This window comes from Sparus aurata, chromosome 22 (assembly GCF_900880675.1).
Source record: "Sparus aurata chromosome 22, fSpaAur1.1, whole genome shotgun sequence".
NCBI classification, from domain to species: domain Eukaryota; kingdom Metazoa; phylum Chordata; class Actinopteri; order Spariformes; family Sparidae; genus Sparus; species Sparus aurata.
The window spans coordinates 29,279,830-29,294,665 of record NC_044208.1 but is presented as its reverse complement, the minus strand read 5'-3'; the positions used below and the strand labels follow the sequence as shown (position 1 = coordinate 29,294,665).

General features: G+C 42.8%; 1 protein-coding gene across 1 annotated transcript in view; it reads right to left on the bottom strand.

The window, feature by feature from the left end:
- The window catches only part of LOC115573861 (ribonuclease inhibitor), a gene marked incomplete at its 3' end in the record, with an annotated part of 41,634 nt that extends 27,195 nt beyond the window's left edge, over positions 1-14,439 (bottom strand). Inside the window, exons 1-2 of the mRNA XM_030404908.1 lie at positions 14,225-14,439; positions 192-365 (exon numbers count right to left, since the gene is read on the bottom strand). Coding sequence (XP_030260768.1) covers positions 192-365; positions 14,225-14,439 — 389 coding nt within the window. The remainder of the gene's footprint in view (positions 1-191; positions 366-14,224) is intronic.
- Positions 14,440-14,836: the final 397 nt, after the last annotated feature.

Below are 14,836 nucleotides of genomic sequence, written 5' to 3'. Positions count from 1 at the left end.
CTCCACATAAGCATGATTAGAGAGGTCGTAGCTTAATAAATAACTACGAAAAAAACTGAAAAAGTAAGATAAATTAAAAAAGGAGAAAAATTGAAAACAAAGTTAAAAGCAGGAGCGACTGGAACAGGCTGCATACACCGCAGCGCATGGATTTAAATTTTATAGATCGACACAGAAACACATGAACTGACCTCAGAGTCTCCAGTCGACAGTTTGGACTCTCCAGTCCAGCACAGAGAAGCTTCACTCCTGAATCCTGCAAGTCATTTCCACTCAGGTCCAGTTCTGTCAGATGGGAGGGGTTGGACTTCAGAGCTGAGGCCACGACTTCACAGTGACTCTCTGAGAGATCACAGTTCATAAATCTGTGATTACAGACAATAGAACATTAAAATAATAAAAGGTGACACTTTATTGTTAAACAGATTCATACATTTTGCATCACAAAGCTCAGATGGTCAGCTGGTCAGCCTGAGCTGGTCAGTCATTGATCACAAGGTTTGTAGTTTGAATCTTGAGCTCCTTCTGTCCACGAGGCCCCAGACTTTCCCTGCCTGAGGAGATCAGAGGGGCTGAATCAGGGCCCCATTTTATATCAGCCCCCAAAACACACTTTAATAAAGCTGCCTTTAACCCTGATGTGGATGTTTCTATCTTCATGTTTGATTTTGGTTTGTTTTATTCATTCTGTCGTCTTTATATTTATATTTGTAACTGTCGCGGTAACACTTGCTTTTTCTTGAGACTCTTTCATTGTTTTGCTGTTTAATGTGTTTACAGCACTTTGATGGAAACAAAGTATCCATGGGTTGTTGTTCAGGGATTGCAAGATATGATTGTGTTTGGTTACTAATCCAATCCTGGACCTGTAGAAATCTTAAAAAATTTGATTTTAGTAAATCAAATTTAGCTCTGAGCTGGGCAAAATGATGCAAAAGAATCTGCTAAGTACAGATCTTTAAATGAGACAATACCTTTATCGCGCCAGAGTAAGAAAGAGTCATGTTTGAGTGAGGGGGGAAACTGATGGTTTGCCACGATTGGGGCACAAAGCGAGCCAGTCTGCCAGATGAGGTGTTTTCGCTCCTGAGCTAATATACGTAGAGAATGAAAGACTAGGGGTGCAGTAAATGCATAGCATGGTGTGATAGGCATTGCCGAATACAACAAGGCTGGAAGGGATAATGGGAGGCTTGCATTAGCCTCCATTTGGACCCAGGCAGGGGCCTCATTATTAGCATGGGTTTGAATCCAATAAGCCAAGGCTCTCAGGCTACTTGCCCAATAGTATAATTAGAAATAAGGTAGAGCCATTTCACCCATAAATTGGGGTATTTGTAAAAATTCCTTACAGACACGATGTGGTTTCTTGTTCCAAATGAAGTCAGAGATAATCTTATTGAGATATGGAAAGAAAGATTTGTTGATAAAGATTGGTATAGTTTGGAATAGGTATAAGAATTTGGGTAATATGTTCATTTTCATTAGGTTAATTCTGCCAGCTAATGAGATAGGAAGTGTAGACCATCTGTCAAGGGCCATCTTGGTGCACTCTAAAAGAGTAGCAAAATAAAGTTTAAACACATCTGTTTTCCGAGTTACAACTATACCCAGGTACGTGTATTTCTGAGAAGACACCTTAAAATGATAGGAGTTAAAAGAGAGTGATTGTGCAGCAGAGTTGACGGAAAAAGCTCACTTTTCGAGACATTAATCTTATACCCAGAAAGCTTGGTAAAACAATCTAGTGTAGTCATAATATGCAGCAAAGTATTCTGGGGATCAGTGATGTATAACAATGAATAATCAGCATATAATGATAACTTATGTTTCTTTCCACTCCTTAATATGCCACGAATCTCAGGTGAAGAGCACAGTGATGCTGCGAGAGGCTCAAAAGCTATCGCGAAAAGTTTTTCTATAAAGTTAGTTTGGTCTGGAGAGATCATCGAAGGTAGGTTCAAGTTCAAGTTCAAGTTCCTTCATTAGTACCCAGAGGTAGATTTTGTTTGCAGCAGCAGAGTCATTTCCCACACATATGGGAAAACATAGAGACACACACATCATCCAAACTCAGGACAGCGAAAGCTAGAAAAAAAGGAAAGACAAAAAGAAAAGAAGAATCTTAAAGTTTTTTTAGAGCATTCTTAGAGGTCCTCCGTCATTCTGTGGCGATAGTAAATATATGAGAAGGAAAAAAATGTATGAATATATATATATATATATATATATATATATATATATATATATATATATATATATATATATATATATATATATATATATATATATACGCAAGATGAAACAAAAAGAAAAACAATAATTTAGGTTGTAAAAACAGACATAATGTGTAAGATTTTTTAAAAAATGAAAAAAATAAGTAAAGAATAAAAAATTTAATAACAACAAAGAGTAAAAGTAAAAAAAAACACAACAATATCAATCATTTGTGCAAAAAAAAAAAGTAATTACTTATTCTTCAGTGTAAGAGCTGCACAAAAACAGAGCTGTTTTTGTGTCTTTTTGTTTTGCACTTGCGCCCAGAGGGGAGAAACTGAAAGTCAATGTGCAATGGGTGGGAACTGTCCTTTAAAATTGAATCACATATGCGTTGTAGTTGTTTTGTGTACAGGGCCTCCACGTTGAGCTGTGGCTCACCAATCAGCCTGCTGGACCACTTTACTATCTGGTGTGAGTTTTTGTTTTTCAAAGAGAGGTTCCCAAACCAGGCTGCTAGTGTGAATAATAAAACCGACTCAATAAAAGCACGGTAAAAGAGGGTCATGATAGATTTATCGATGTGAAAGCGACTCAGTTTTCTCAAACAGAACAGACGCTGATGCCCTTTTTTACACAGAGCTTCACAGTTAATTTCGAATGTGAGTTTAGAGTCAATAATCGTCCCCAGATATTTATAAGATTGCTTTGCAAGAACATTGAACAGTTTGACCTTTGATCAATTTGACTTCTTGTGTCTGGATTTTTTTCCTGAAATCAATGAGCATGTCCTTTGTCGGTAGGATAGTTTCTAGGTGGTGAACCAAGACCTTAGCAAACAATTTGCAGTCCACATTCAGGAGTGATATCTGACGGTAAGACCCACAACTAAGGGGATCCGTACCCTTTTTCAATATAACTGAGATAGAACCCTGAGAGAATCTTGGCCCTTGGCAAAGGACTCCTCAAAAACAGTGAGTAAAATTGGCAGCAGCTTATCTCCAAATCTCTTAAAGAATTCGACTGTGAATCATCAGGACCTGGAGCTTTAGCATTTTGCATACTGTAAAGAGCTGATCTAGTTTCCACCAGAGACAGAGGTTCTTCTAATTGCTCCATAAATGAGTCACTTATTTGCGATAGATCCATGCTCTGAAAAAATTACTCCAGCCTGGAAGGGTCAATGATCATCTCAGAGGTGTAAAGGGAAGAATAAAATAATTAATAACTCATTATCTATCTCCTGCTCATCATTAGAGACCAGGGCCCGTATTCACAAAGACTGTTATCTAACGTTAGGAGTACTCCTAAATCGGAATAAAAGTTTATATGTAGGAGTTGTTTCATAAGCGTAATTCACAAAGCCGCTGAGACCTACTTTTAGTCATGAAAACATTGAACTCCTAAACTAGAAGTAACTCTCTGTTTCTATGGATGACGTCATTTTATAAGGACGCACTTAGAAGTGGTGACAACGGTGATTGGTTGTTGAGTGACAGGGCAGCCCATTGAAAAGTCATATAGGCTACGCAATGCATGAAGTGAAAATAAGGAAGTTGCCTACATGCCCATGACAAAGCCTATGAAAAGATATTGGATAAAGAAATGTATTTGAGGAGAATTAAGTGCAACCCCCCCCCCCCCCAAAAAAATATACAAATTAGAAGATTGCGATGAAAAACGTGAATTGCTCGAAAAGCTGCGTCAAACCACTTTCTATTAAAATTCGGGAATCGTGTGTTGATCCAGGCCATTTCGCAACAATGTCCAGTATATTGTAACGTGTGTCAAAGGCAATTTGTGTATTGATGGAATGCAACTTTTTTCAATTGACAAAATCCCTATTCGCCTGGGACTAGTATAACCTGGGGACCTCCAGTAATTTCTAATAATTGCGGAGGTCCTCTGTGATTTTATTCATGTGGAAATCTGCCATGTCTGTAATTTGTAAAGTAAAAATTCTACCACAAATTACCTACCATATTTCGCCAAACACAGAGGTCATGTCAGGTCGTTTTATGTTTTTCTTAAGGTTTTTTGTGTGTTCCACACCTTTTTTCTGCCTTTTTCCCGGTCGAGAATTATGGAGGCTGCGTTGGGAATTATAAATGCAGGTTTAGACAGCATTTTGGGTGCAAATTAAGGAGAGCGAAATCTCGAAAGATGATAAGATGGATGGCATGCATGGTAGCATAAGGAACATTTTTCCATCTTTCAACAGGCTCACCAGTTATTATATTAAAAACATCTATATCTAACTGTGGTGCTGCTCCAGCAAGGGCTCCGGTGCGATCGACCCGGGGAGATAATGTCAATAAATTAGAATTAAACCACAGACTTTGCTTATCCCATGCGAATGTGCAGCACGAAACGCAGACGTGGTGGGATAATTTCTAAATCACTTGAGATCCCCAGGTAATACTAGTCCCGTGCGAAGAGCTGCATTTTCCCCGTAGCCAAATACCGGAGTGTTGCCAAACATTTTAACTCTGGCGTTATTGGCTTGTTTCAGTTGATTGGGAACATTATTGCGTCCCTCACCAACTCAGCCACAAATTCAATCCCTTCACGGTCCATCCGCCATCGTTTTAATAATTCCGTTATTTAGCGTCTCCAAAACATTCGGCTGTGACCAGGTCTTAGCAAGTTAGGAGTCCTCTGGACTACTTCTAAGGTCTCCCAGACTTAGGTGCTACTTTTAGGCCTAAAACTCTTATTTTCAGAAATTAGGAGTCCTAAAGTTACAACTGACACGCCCATTATTTTTAGGAGCTGTTCCTAAATTCACCTGTTAGGAGCTACTTCTAGCCTTAAGATTCTTTGTGAATATGGGCCCTGACCATCATATTTATGGATCCTTGTGATAAGGGCGGGTGAGAACCTTGCCTGCCTTGTCTGAGAGTTCCTACAGATTAGTGCGTGACTGAAGCAGTTGTTGCTCGAACTCTGTTTGCAGAGCTGACCTCTCTGTTAAAGGTTCAGCGGTGGGAGCAGTCGAATATTTACAGTCCAGCTCATGAATTTGGTCTGCTTTCTACTCCTGCATAGGGGTGTGCCAAAATATTGATTCTACGATATATCATGATATTTCGTCTTGAGGTACGTTATCGATACACCGGTGCCAAATATCGATATTTAAAAATGTAAAAAAACATTTACATTTACATTTTTTTATTTTTTTTTGGGCCCCCCACCACCACCCCTCTTCGGAGGACAGCTTTATCTTTATTCAAACATAGGTATACAGCCAAATAAAATTTTAAAAATGGTTTAAGTAGCTCTGAAACCCACACATATAGATGTTTAATGACAGTTGTAGTCAGTGTGTGTGTTAAGAAGAGACACTGTGCAATATACTCTTTGTTTACTTGGCTGTCATTCATGTGAAATTGATTGACATTGTTTTGTAATTCCTGTGAAATGGATTCAGTGCAGTCAATAAATTATGAATGCCTTCAGTGACACAGATATCGTGATGTATCGTGGATGAAATGTTTTGCAATATATCGATTATCGCAGAATCGCTGTATCGTGATATTATCGTTATCGTGGGCAAAATATCGTGATAGTATCGTATCACGAGGTACCTGGTGATACCCAGCCCTACTCCTGCCCTCCCAGGTGATGTATGAAATAATCACTCCTCTCATGTGAGGATATTATGTGACTTTTTGTTTATTCCTGGTCCACACCTGTTATGTACATGAGTGTATTATTTTTACACATTACTTTATTGATGTCAGCAATAACCTACTCAATGCTTGATGTAATTTCAAATCTTATTGTGAAAGACAATATTAACGTAGGGGAAACACAAGAAAGCAGAACCAAAGTGAAGGTATCGGTGCACCGCACCAATGCATGATGGTAAATATTGCTTGGTTAGTGACCACCGGTTGTACACTACTTTTATTTTTTTACTTTTACTTTTATTATTTTATTTTGGCGATGCATTGTGGGATACTTTGAGTGCACTATATAGGGTATAATATTCCCCACTAGACATTCGTACAGCACTACAAAATGGCGCAGTCACTGTATAGTGCACTATATAGGGAGTAGTGAGTGATTTCGGACACAGCCCAAGACTTGGGGAAGAAGATGCTGGCTCACTCATTCATTCACTGATTCCGTGATTCTGTTTTCCAGGTCGGTACTCGGTAAAACTTAGAAAGACTGTTTCCTCCTAAAGTGGGTAGTGGTGTACTGTAGCTGTAATGAGTCAGCTGGTGGATTTGTAATGTGTGTCGTCGAGCTGAAGAGCCGCGTTTATAACCGTGAAATGCTAGCTTAGCGCTAGCGGCCATTTAGCGTGTGTGTATTGTTACTGTGAAAGTGTGATCCTGTTTGCTGGTGTCCTCAATCCCTGGCTGTCTTTATTTCGGTTTTTGAGGTATCCTGACATGTATTGAATGATTGCCAGGGTTAAAGAAAGGGCCGTCTACTGTTTACAACGTAAAGAGAATTACTCCTGAAGTTTTGCAGGAGCAGTTATATGTTTGGTCTGTGTTTGAAAATGCATCATAAGCTGAACGGTTCTCCCCATGTATATTGTGTTTCATGTTGTGACTCTAAAGTCATTTAAATATTAAGTTAAAGTTTGATTTACATTATTACACTGACATAATGGTGGATTTCTTGTATTAAAACAAATGCAGTTGTCACATGGCAGTTGGGACTGGGTTTGATTATTTTATGCTTTATGGATTATTGTAAATTTTTATTGATGACTGTATATTTTATTGATTATTGTATATTTTAAGAGTTTCTGCATGGTTTTATTCACGTGTGTTTTTAAGTTTTTATTGCATGTTTTTAGAAATGTCTCACTGCCTGTGAACGCACCAGAGTGATAATGCACTGCACCTGGAGGTTCTGCCCTTGTCCTCAGCAGGAGCCAATCAACGGTGGAGGAGCAAGGGGTTTTTACCTGCAAACACACACAAAAAGGGGAGAAGAGTGGCGAGGTCGGGGGTGTACAGAGGACGCGGAGACCGGGACACGAGGCGGAGAGAGGAAGATGAGGGGAGGCCACCTAGTTCAGTCGTTTTTTGGCAAGCAGTCGTTTTCTGGCACAACACCGGAAAAATCCAGAGTGTTACGACGCGTCACAATCGCAGCGGCAGAGCTTAATCGCTCTGCCTGGCGTGTGAGTATCCCTTCGGGCCACTAGTAACACTCCGGTGTATGTAGCCTTAGGCTAAGGCATCGTGCTAGAAGATGACCATACTGGCAGTGATTTTGTGCTCTCCAGGTGGCTTCCAGGACGCTGGAAGAAGCCGAGGTGCCAGAGAAATCCCACGCCGTTGTCAGCCTGCTCCTCTGAACTCCGTGTGACGCAACTCTCCCGGTCTGGCGACCTGTTAAGACTTTCTCTTTTTAAGGACAATTACGCAGCTACCTTTTTAATCCTCATGCAGTGAGTTTTATCACTGTATTGTCGACCCTCGTAAAATAACTGCTTGTAATAAATGGTTGTGTGCACCGGCATCTACGTCTTTGCCCTCTGTTTCCTGAAACGTCACCTGCAACGTGCTCTCCCCTGATATCACTCAGAACCTGCACCTATTCAATAATTATCTCCCTCCATTATTTAGAACACTCCACACTCCCCTCCGTTACAGTTATGAGTTAAAAGCATGTTATATTCGATGGACATGATTGCGCTTAAAAGAGAGTGATGTTTATTTTTATAAATACATGATTTCATGAATATGTGTGAGATGTTGCCCACTGATGTGCGAAAAAAAGAGACAACTGGATTGTTGCATTTAAATTTAAACTAATGAATGGACTTTGAAATTAAAACATGATTGCACTGGGGAATGTTTATTGTTTGATACTATGATTTTGAAAATATGTCAAACTGATTCCGTGATTCTGTTTTCCAGGATTTCATACAGGAGAGTGAAAGCAGGGAATCCCAACAAAATCAATTGTTACTCCAGTTGCACACATCTGGTGTATCACTCGTGGACAAGAATTTGTGTTTATGTGGTTAACATCACTGAGTGAAGCATTGTGAAGCGACACGGGCGTCGAGAAACTTTTTTAGGGAAGGATATTTGCAAAACTACAGGGCCATGATCAGAAATGACAATGCTTTTATACCTGCAATCTCTGACTGAGGTCAACAACTGGCTATCAATTAAAAAATAATCAATGTGCGAGTAGGAACGATGCACAGGGGAGAAAAATGAATAATGTCTTAAATCAGGGTACAGGCAATGCCAGGGATCAGTCATATTATATACTTGAAGGAAGGAATTAATAATCTTTGCTGATCTTATGATGATCTGATTATATTGTAGGGGGTGCTAGAGGAGCGGTCTAATACTGGATGTAATACACAATACCCTAGAATAAGCCTGTGTGTGTTCAAATTGGGTAATGAGGATAAAAATGCCTTCAAAATGTGTGCATCATCTCCGTTTGGCGCATTTACATTGGCCAAAATTATAGGTATATTATACAGGGTACCTATGACTACAACATATCTCCCTTAGTGGTCTGCAGTGAAAGTTTGCATAATAAAAGGAGTATTAGACACATTAAACAGACTTGCATTGATAATTAGAGTGATGTAATTGCCCCGCCCACTCTTTGCAGAATCTGTTATGGTCGGAGGTCGTGAGATGGGTTTCTTGAGGGAAAGCTATATTAACAACAAAACTTCTGAAATGGGATAAAACTCTATTACATTTGATAATGTGATTAACTCCCTTGGTGTTCCAACTGATACAGTTCACTGTATAATGTCGTCATTACTTGTGGTGAGCACTGAACTAACCATAATCAGAGGTAAGCAGGGAATTGACTGTTGTTAAAGCATCCACAGGATATCGGTGACACTACCACACACCCATACAAAAAAATTATAATAAAGTTAAACATACAGACAAAAAAACATCATGCCCCCTTCCCGGAATTATCTCCCCCCAAATAAGAGGTAAGAAGCTCTATATACACTCAGTACTCTTCCATTGCACTTTCATACGCAAAGAAAAAAAACACAACAAAAACAAACACACTTTTCCTTAGTGTTACATGTTATAGTAGTCAAAGTTAAAGAAAAACTAAAATCCCTGCTTTCAATATCCAGATATAAGCACGGAGAACCACTGATAATAAAGGAAACTAAGTATACACACACACAGACAAATAAAATATTGTTGTCTGCTAGAAACGAGGATATGAGCTTGTAAGCTGCATATCAAGATGCAAACATATGAACATACTAGTACTGTGCCTCAGCTGAGCCTAGGATCAAACAGACTCATGAAAAATATATGCAGTCAGTCTCTTGATATGTGTTATTGTTCATCCAAATACGTCCCATACCAGAATAAATAAATAAGTGTCTCTCTTCCTTTCTATATCAAATAAATGAGGGACTGATCATAACTCAAGTCCAAGACGACATGAAATAGATAAGTAATAAGGATAATAGTAATGATAATGGTATTTGGATGGGCAGCAAGAAACTTAAAACTTAATTAAGTTCGAGGTACCAGAAAAATAGCTGCATCATTATGGGTTAGAGTTCTTATAGGAGAGATCCACATATAACAGGAAATACCGGTACCATTTTGTCTTCGGTGAGGGATGACTCCGTCTGGTAAGGAAATCTTCCACGTATGAGGGTTCTTTGAAGGAGTGTGAGATGCCGTCATATGTGAGACGCAGGTCGGCTGGATGAAACATGACATACTTGATGCCCGCCTGTCTGAGCTTCGCCTTCACCGGGTTAAAAGCTTCTCTGCGGCAGCTAAGCTCGGCGCTCATATCCGGGAATTTGTGGATCCTTACCTCTCTGAATTTTAGTTTGCCTTTGTTTCTGGATAACTGCAGGGTCTTGTCCTTATCTGAGTACTAGTTTAGTCGCACAATCATGGGTCTGGGGCAATTGCCAGGTTTGGGTTTCACAGCCAGAGTTCTGTGAGCGTGGTTGAGCACCAAAGGGCTCGGTATCTCCTTGCCCAACACCTCGGTAAAAAATGAGGCCATGAATGCAGTGGGTTTGCCATTTTCTGCGCTCTCAGGGATCCCGATTATCCTCAGATTCTGGCGGTGGTTTCTGTTCTCTAGGTCATCATTCCAGTCCTTTAATTTCCCCAACTCCCGTTTGAGCTCCAAAATGATGCTCTCCATGCTGGTGATGCTGGAATCATGACGGCTCAGAGTGCCCTTGATCTCCCGAACGGTAGGTCTGTGTGGAGCGCATAGCTGCGATTTCAGCTCTAAACTCTGTTTTTAGAGAGATGATGTCAGCCTTTGTGTCTTGTCGGAGAGCCTCGAGGTCTTGTTTGATTTCAGCACAAAAAGTCACCATCTCTTGTTTGATTATATTGGCCAGTTGTTGAGGAGAAGCATCCGTCTCAGCTTTAAGTAGCAGGACAAGAGTATTCTCCTCAGGTTGAGGTGGCAAAGATAGGAGGTCCAAGTGGTGGGTGGTTGTAGTGCTAGCATTAGCCATGAGCATTTGCTTGAGTGATGGGCTAGCTAAATTTTGCGCTGCTGCCTTGGTCGACTTTTTTTAGCGAGTTTTACTCGCCATAACACACATAAGTGGTTCTACAGTATATATGCAACAGTGTTACGCCACCAAAAAGATAAAATGTTGTGTCCTACTCAAAGTAATAAATTAAAATATACTGAGCATGTTGGAAAGACCCCATGGAAGACAAGAGGTGTGAGGCGATAGACCCTGCCCGGAGGAAACCAAAGGCCCACGTCCGGAACCAGGCGCCGGGCAGGTGTGCAGATACTCTCAAGTCCCCGGCTGAGCGCCGCCTTGTTGGAGTTTACCCCGGTGGACGAGAGGATCGCCTCCCTACGCCTAAGGGCTGGGGGGAAAACTCTGACTGGTGTCTTAGCATATGCACCGAGCGGCAGTTCGGCGTATGCAGCATTCTTGGAGGTCCTAGCTGGGGCCCTGCATGGGGCTCCTGTGGGGGACTCCGTGGTCCTACTGGGAGACTTCAACGCGCACGTTGGCAATGACGGAGATACCTGAAGGAGCGTGATTGGGAGGAACCGCCTCCCCGATCTTAACTTGAGTGGTGTTCTATCGTTAGACTTCGGTGCTAGTCACGGTCTGTCTATAATGAACACCATGTTCAAACACAAGGATGCTCATGAGTTTACATGGAACCAGAGCACCCTAGGTCAAAGGTCAGTGATAGATTTTGTGATCATATCATCTGATCTGAGGATGTGTGTTGGACACTTGGGTGAAGAGAGGGGCAGAGCTGTCAACTGAACACCACCTGGTGGTGAGTTGGGTTCGGTAGCAGGGGAAACCCCTGGACAGACCTGGTAAGCCCAAATAAGTAGTGCGGGTCAGTTTGGAATGTCTGGGGGAGGCCCCTGTCCGAGAAGTCTTCAACTCCCATCCCCAAAGGAGCTTCTCTAGCATCCCTGTGGAGACTGGGGATATCAAGCTGCAGCTGTGTCCTGTGGCCATAGGGTCTTAAAGGCCTCAAGGGGCGGCAACCCTCGGACACCATGGTGGACACCGGTGGTCAGGGAAGCTGTCCGACTGAAGGGACTGCCCTTTAGGGACATGTTGTCCCGGGGGACTCCTGAGTCAGTTTTGGGGTATTGACGGTCCTGAAGAGCAGTGGCCGCAGCTGAGGCAGAGGCAAAGCAGCAGGTGTGGGAGGAGTTTGGCGAGGCCATGGAATGGGACTTTAGGGTGGCGCCAAAACGCTTTTGGAAAACCGTCCGGCACCTCAGGAGGGGAAACGTGGAACCATCCAAGATGTGTAAAGAAAGGATGAGACCTTGTTTGCTTCAATTGAGGAGGTCATATGGTGATGGAAGGAGTACTTTGGTGACTGAATTACACTCAGCCACCCTCTGTAGCGGAGACAGGGCTGGAGGATGACGGGGTATCATTGCCGATTTCCCTGGGTGAAGTCGCTGCGGTAGTCAAACAACTCCACAGTGGCAAAGCCCTGGGGATCGATGAAATACCACCAGAAATGCTGAAGGCTCTGGGTGTTGAGGGGCTGTCTTGGTTGACATGCCTCTTCAACACTGCATGGGGGTCGGGGACGGTGCTAAAGAAGTGGCAAACGTGTGTGGTGGTCCCTCTCTTTAAGAGGGGGGACCAGAGGGAGTGTGCCAATTACAGAGGTATCACACTACTCAGCCTGCCTGGGAGAGTCTACCCCAAGGTGCTGAAAAGGAGGGTCCAGCCAATCGAACCTCAGATTGAAGAGGAACAATGCATATTCCGTCCTGGTCGTGGAACAACGGACCAGCTCTTTACTCTGGCAGGGATCCTGGAGGGGGCCAATCTCCCAGTCAAAAAGTGGACTGGGAGATGTTTTGTGGGAGGTGCTGGGTACAGGGATGTTCTGTTGGAGGTGCTGCGGGAGTATGGGGTGAGGGGGGCCCTTCTCAGGGCCACCCAATCCCTATATTCTCAAAGCAAGAGCTACGTGCGTGTACTTGTAAGTCATACTTGTTCCAAGTGGGTTTTGGTCTCTGCCACGGCTGTGCTTGTCCCCAATCCTGTTTGTGATATACATGGACAGGATTTCGAGGCGCAGTCGTGGTGTGGAGGGGTTAAAGATAGCATCACTGGTTTTCGCAGATGATGTGGTCTTTATGGCCCCATCGGCTTTAGATCCACAACGCTCACTGGATCGGTTCGCAGCTGAAAGTGAAGCAGCAGGGATGACGATCAGCACCTCTCAATCTGAGGCCATGGTTCTCAGTAGGAAACTGGTGGATTGCCTAAACCAGGTGGGGAATGAGTCTTTGCCCCAAGTGAAGGAGTTTAAGTACCTCAGGGTTTTGCTCACGAGTGAGGGGATGATGGGGCGTGAGATTGACCGGAGAGTCGGAACAGTGGGGGTGGTGTTGCATGCGCTTCACCGCACAGTTGTGATGAAAAGGGAGCTGAGCCGGAAGGCAAAGCTCTCGATCTACTGGTCAATCTTCGTCCCTACCCTCACCTATGGTCATGAGCGATGGGTCACAATTGCATGAGCAGGTACAAGTGGCTGAAATGGGTTTTCTCCGCAGGGTGGTTGGGCTCTCCCTTAGAGATAGGGTGAGAAGCTCAGCCATCCGGGAGGGACTCCGAGTAGAGCCGCTGCTCCTCTGCGTGGAAAGGAGCCAGTTGAGTTGGTTTAGGCATCTGATGAGGATGCCACCAGGACGCCTTCCTAGGGAGGTGTTCCTGGCACGTCCAACTGGGAAGAGACCTATAGGTAGACCCAGGACCAGATGGAGGGATTATATCTATTCTCTGGCCTGGGAGCACCTGGGGATTCCCCAGTCAGAAATAGCCAATGTGGCCCAGGAAAGGGAAGTCTGGGGCTTGCTGCTGAAGCTGCTGCCACCGTGAACCAACTCTGGATAAGCGGTTGACAATGGATGGATGGACAGATGGAGCGTGTTGGACCTGCAGCTACTCCATGTCGGGTGCAAACCGGAAGTCCCTGTGTACAACACTTTGTAACTGCCAAGACAAGTCTTATATCAAGAAAATAAATAAATAAATAAATAAATGAACCTCCCCTAGTGCCCTCAAAAACGCTGCACATTGATGTTCAGGTCAAAAGTATCCAAATGACTGTAATGTAAACGTGTCAGATTTTAGTTGATTTATATTCATGAAGCTTTATGTCACTGTAGGTTGTAACTGCAATTGTATGTGTTTACCTCAGTTATGTGTTTGTGTGCATTTTGTTCTTTGATGCATTTTATTCAGTCACTCCGTCTGCTTTTCACCTCCAATTAAATTAATTCAGTGTCTTCTACTAAATCAATACTATAATTACTACTAAACATTGAGTTATTATCATTTGATGGGTAATAATTTGCCTCAGGTGGAGTTCACCTGGCTGAAGTAAATGTTTTGGAGAGTAGACGATTACATTTCAATTCATATCTGAGCTTGGTGATGATAAGTGATCCAATAAGTAGGTTTCATACTTGTTCAGGCTTTAGCTTTACCAGGATATTTAATGTTAATCACACCTGGACTTACCGAGCCTTTCTACAGTTCCTCACAGCTGGAATCAGTCTCTGTTTTCCCTGTTGTGATGTCTTGTATTTGTTTGTGTCCAACTCATCCAGAGCCTCCTCTGACATTTGCAGCATGTAGGCCAGAGCTGAGCAGTGGATCTCAGAGAGGTTCTTCTGTGATCTGTTCTCTGACTTCAGGAACTCTTGGATCTCCTGATGGACTGAGTGGTCGTTCATCTCCGTCAGACAGTGGAAGATGTTGATGCTTCTGTCAGGAGAGATCTTACCAATCTTCATCTTCTTCAGGTTGTTGATGGCTCTCTGGATGATTTCTGGACAGTTGTCTGTCTGACCCAGCAGACCTGCTAAGAGTCTCTGATTGAAAGTTAGAGAGAGGCCATGAAGGAAGCGAACAAACAGGTCCAGGTGACCATTTTTACTTTTGAGATATTTCTGCATGGCACTCCTCAGGAACTCATCCAGGGATGAGGGACTTCTTCCTCCCAGGAAGTCGTTCAGTACCTCTGTGTTCCTGTTGGTGTAACAGTGGAACATGTAGACTGCAGCCAGAAACTCCTGAACGCTCAGATGAACAAAGCAGTAGACTGTTTTCTGGAAGATCACACTCTCTCTT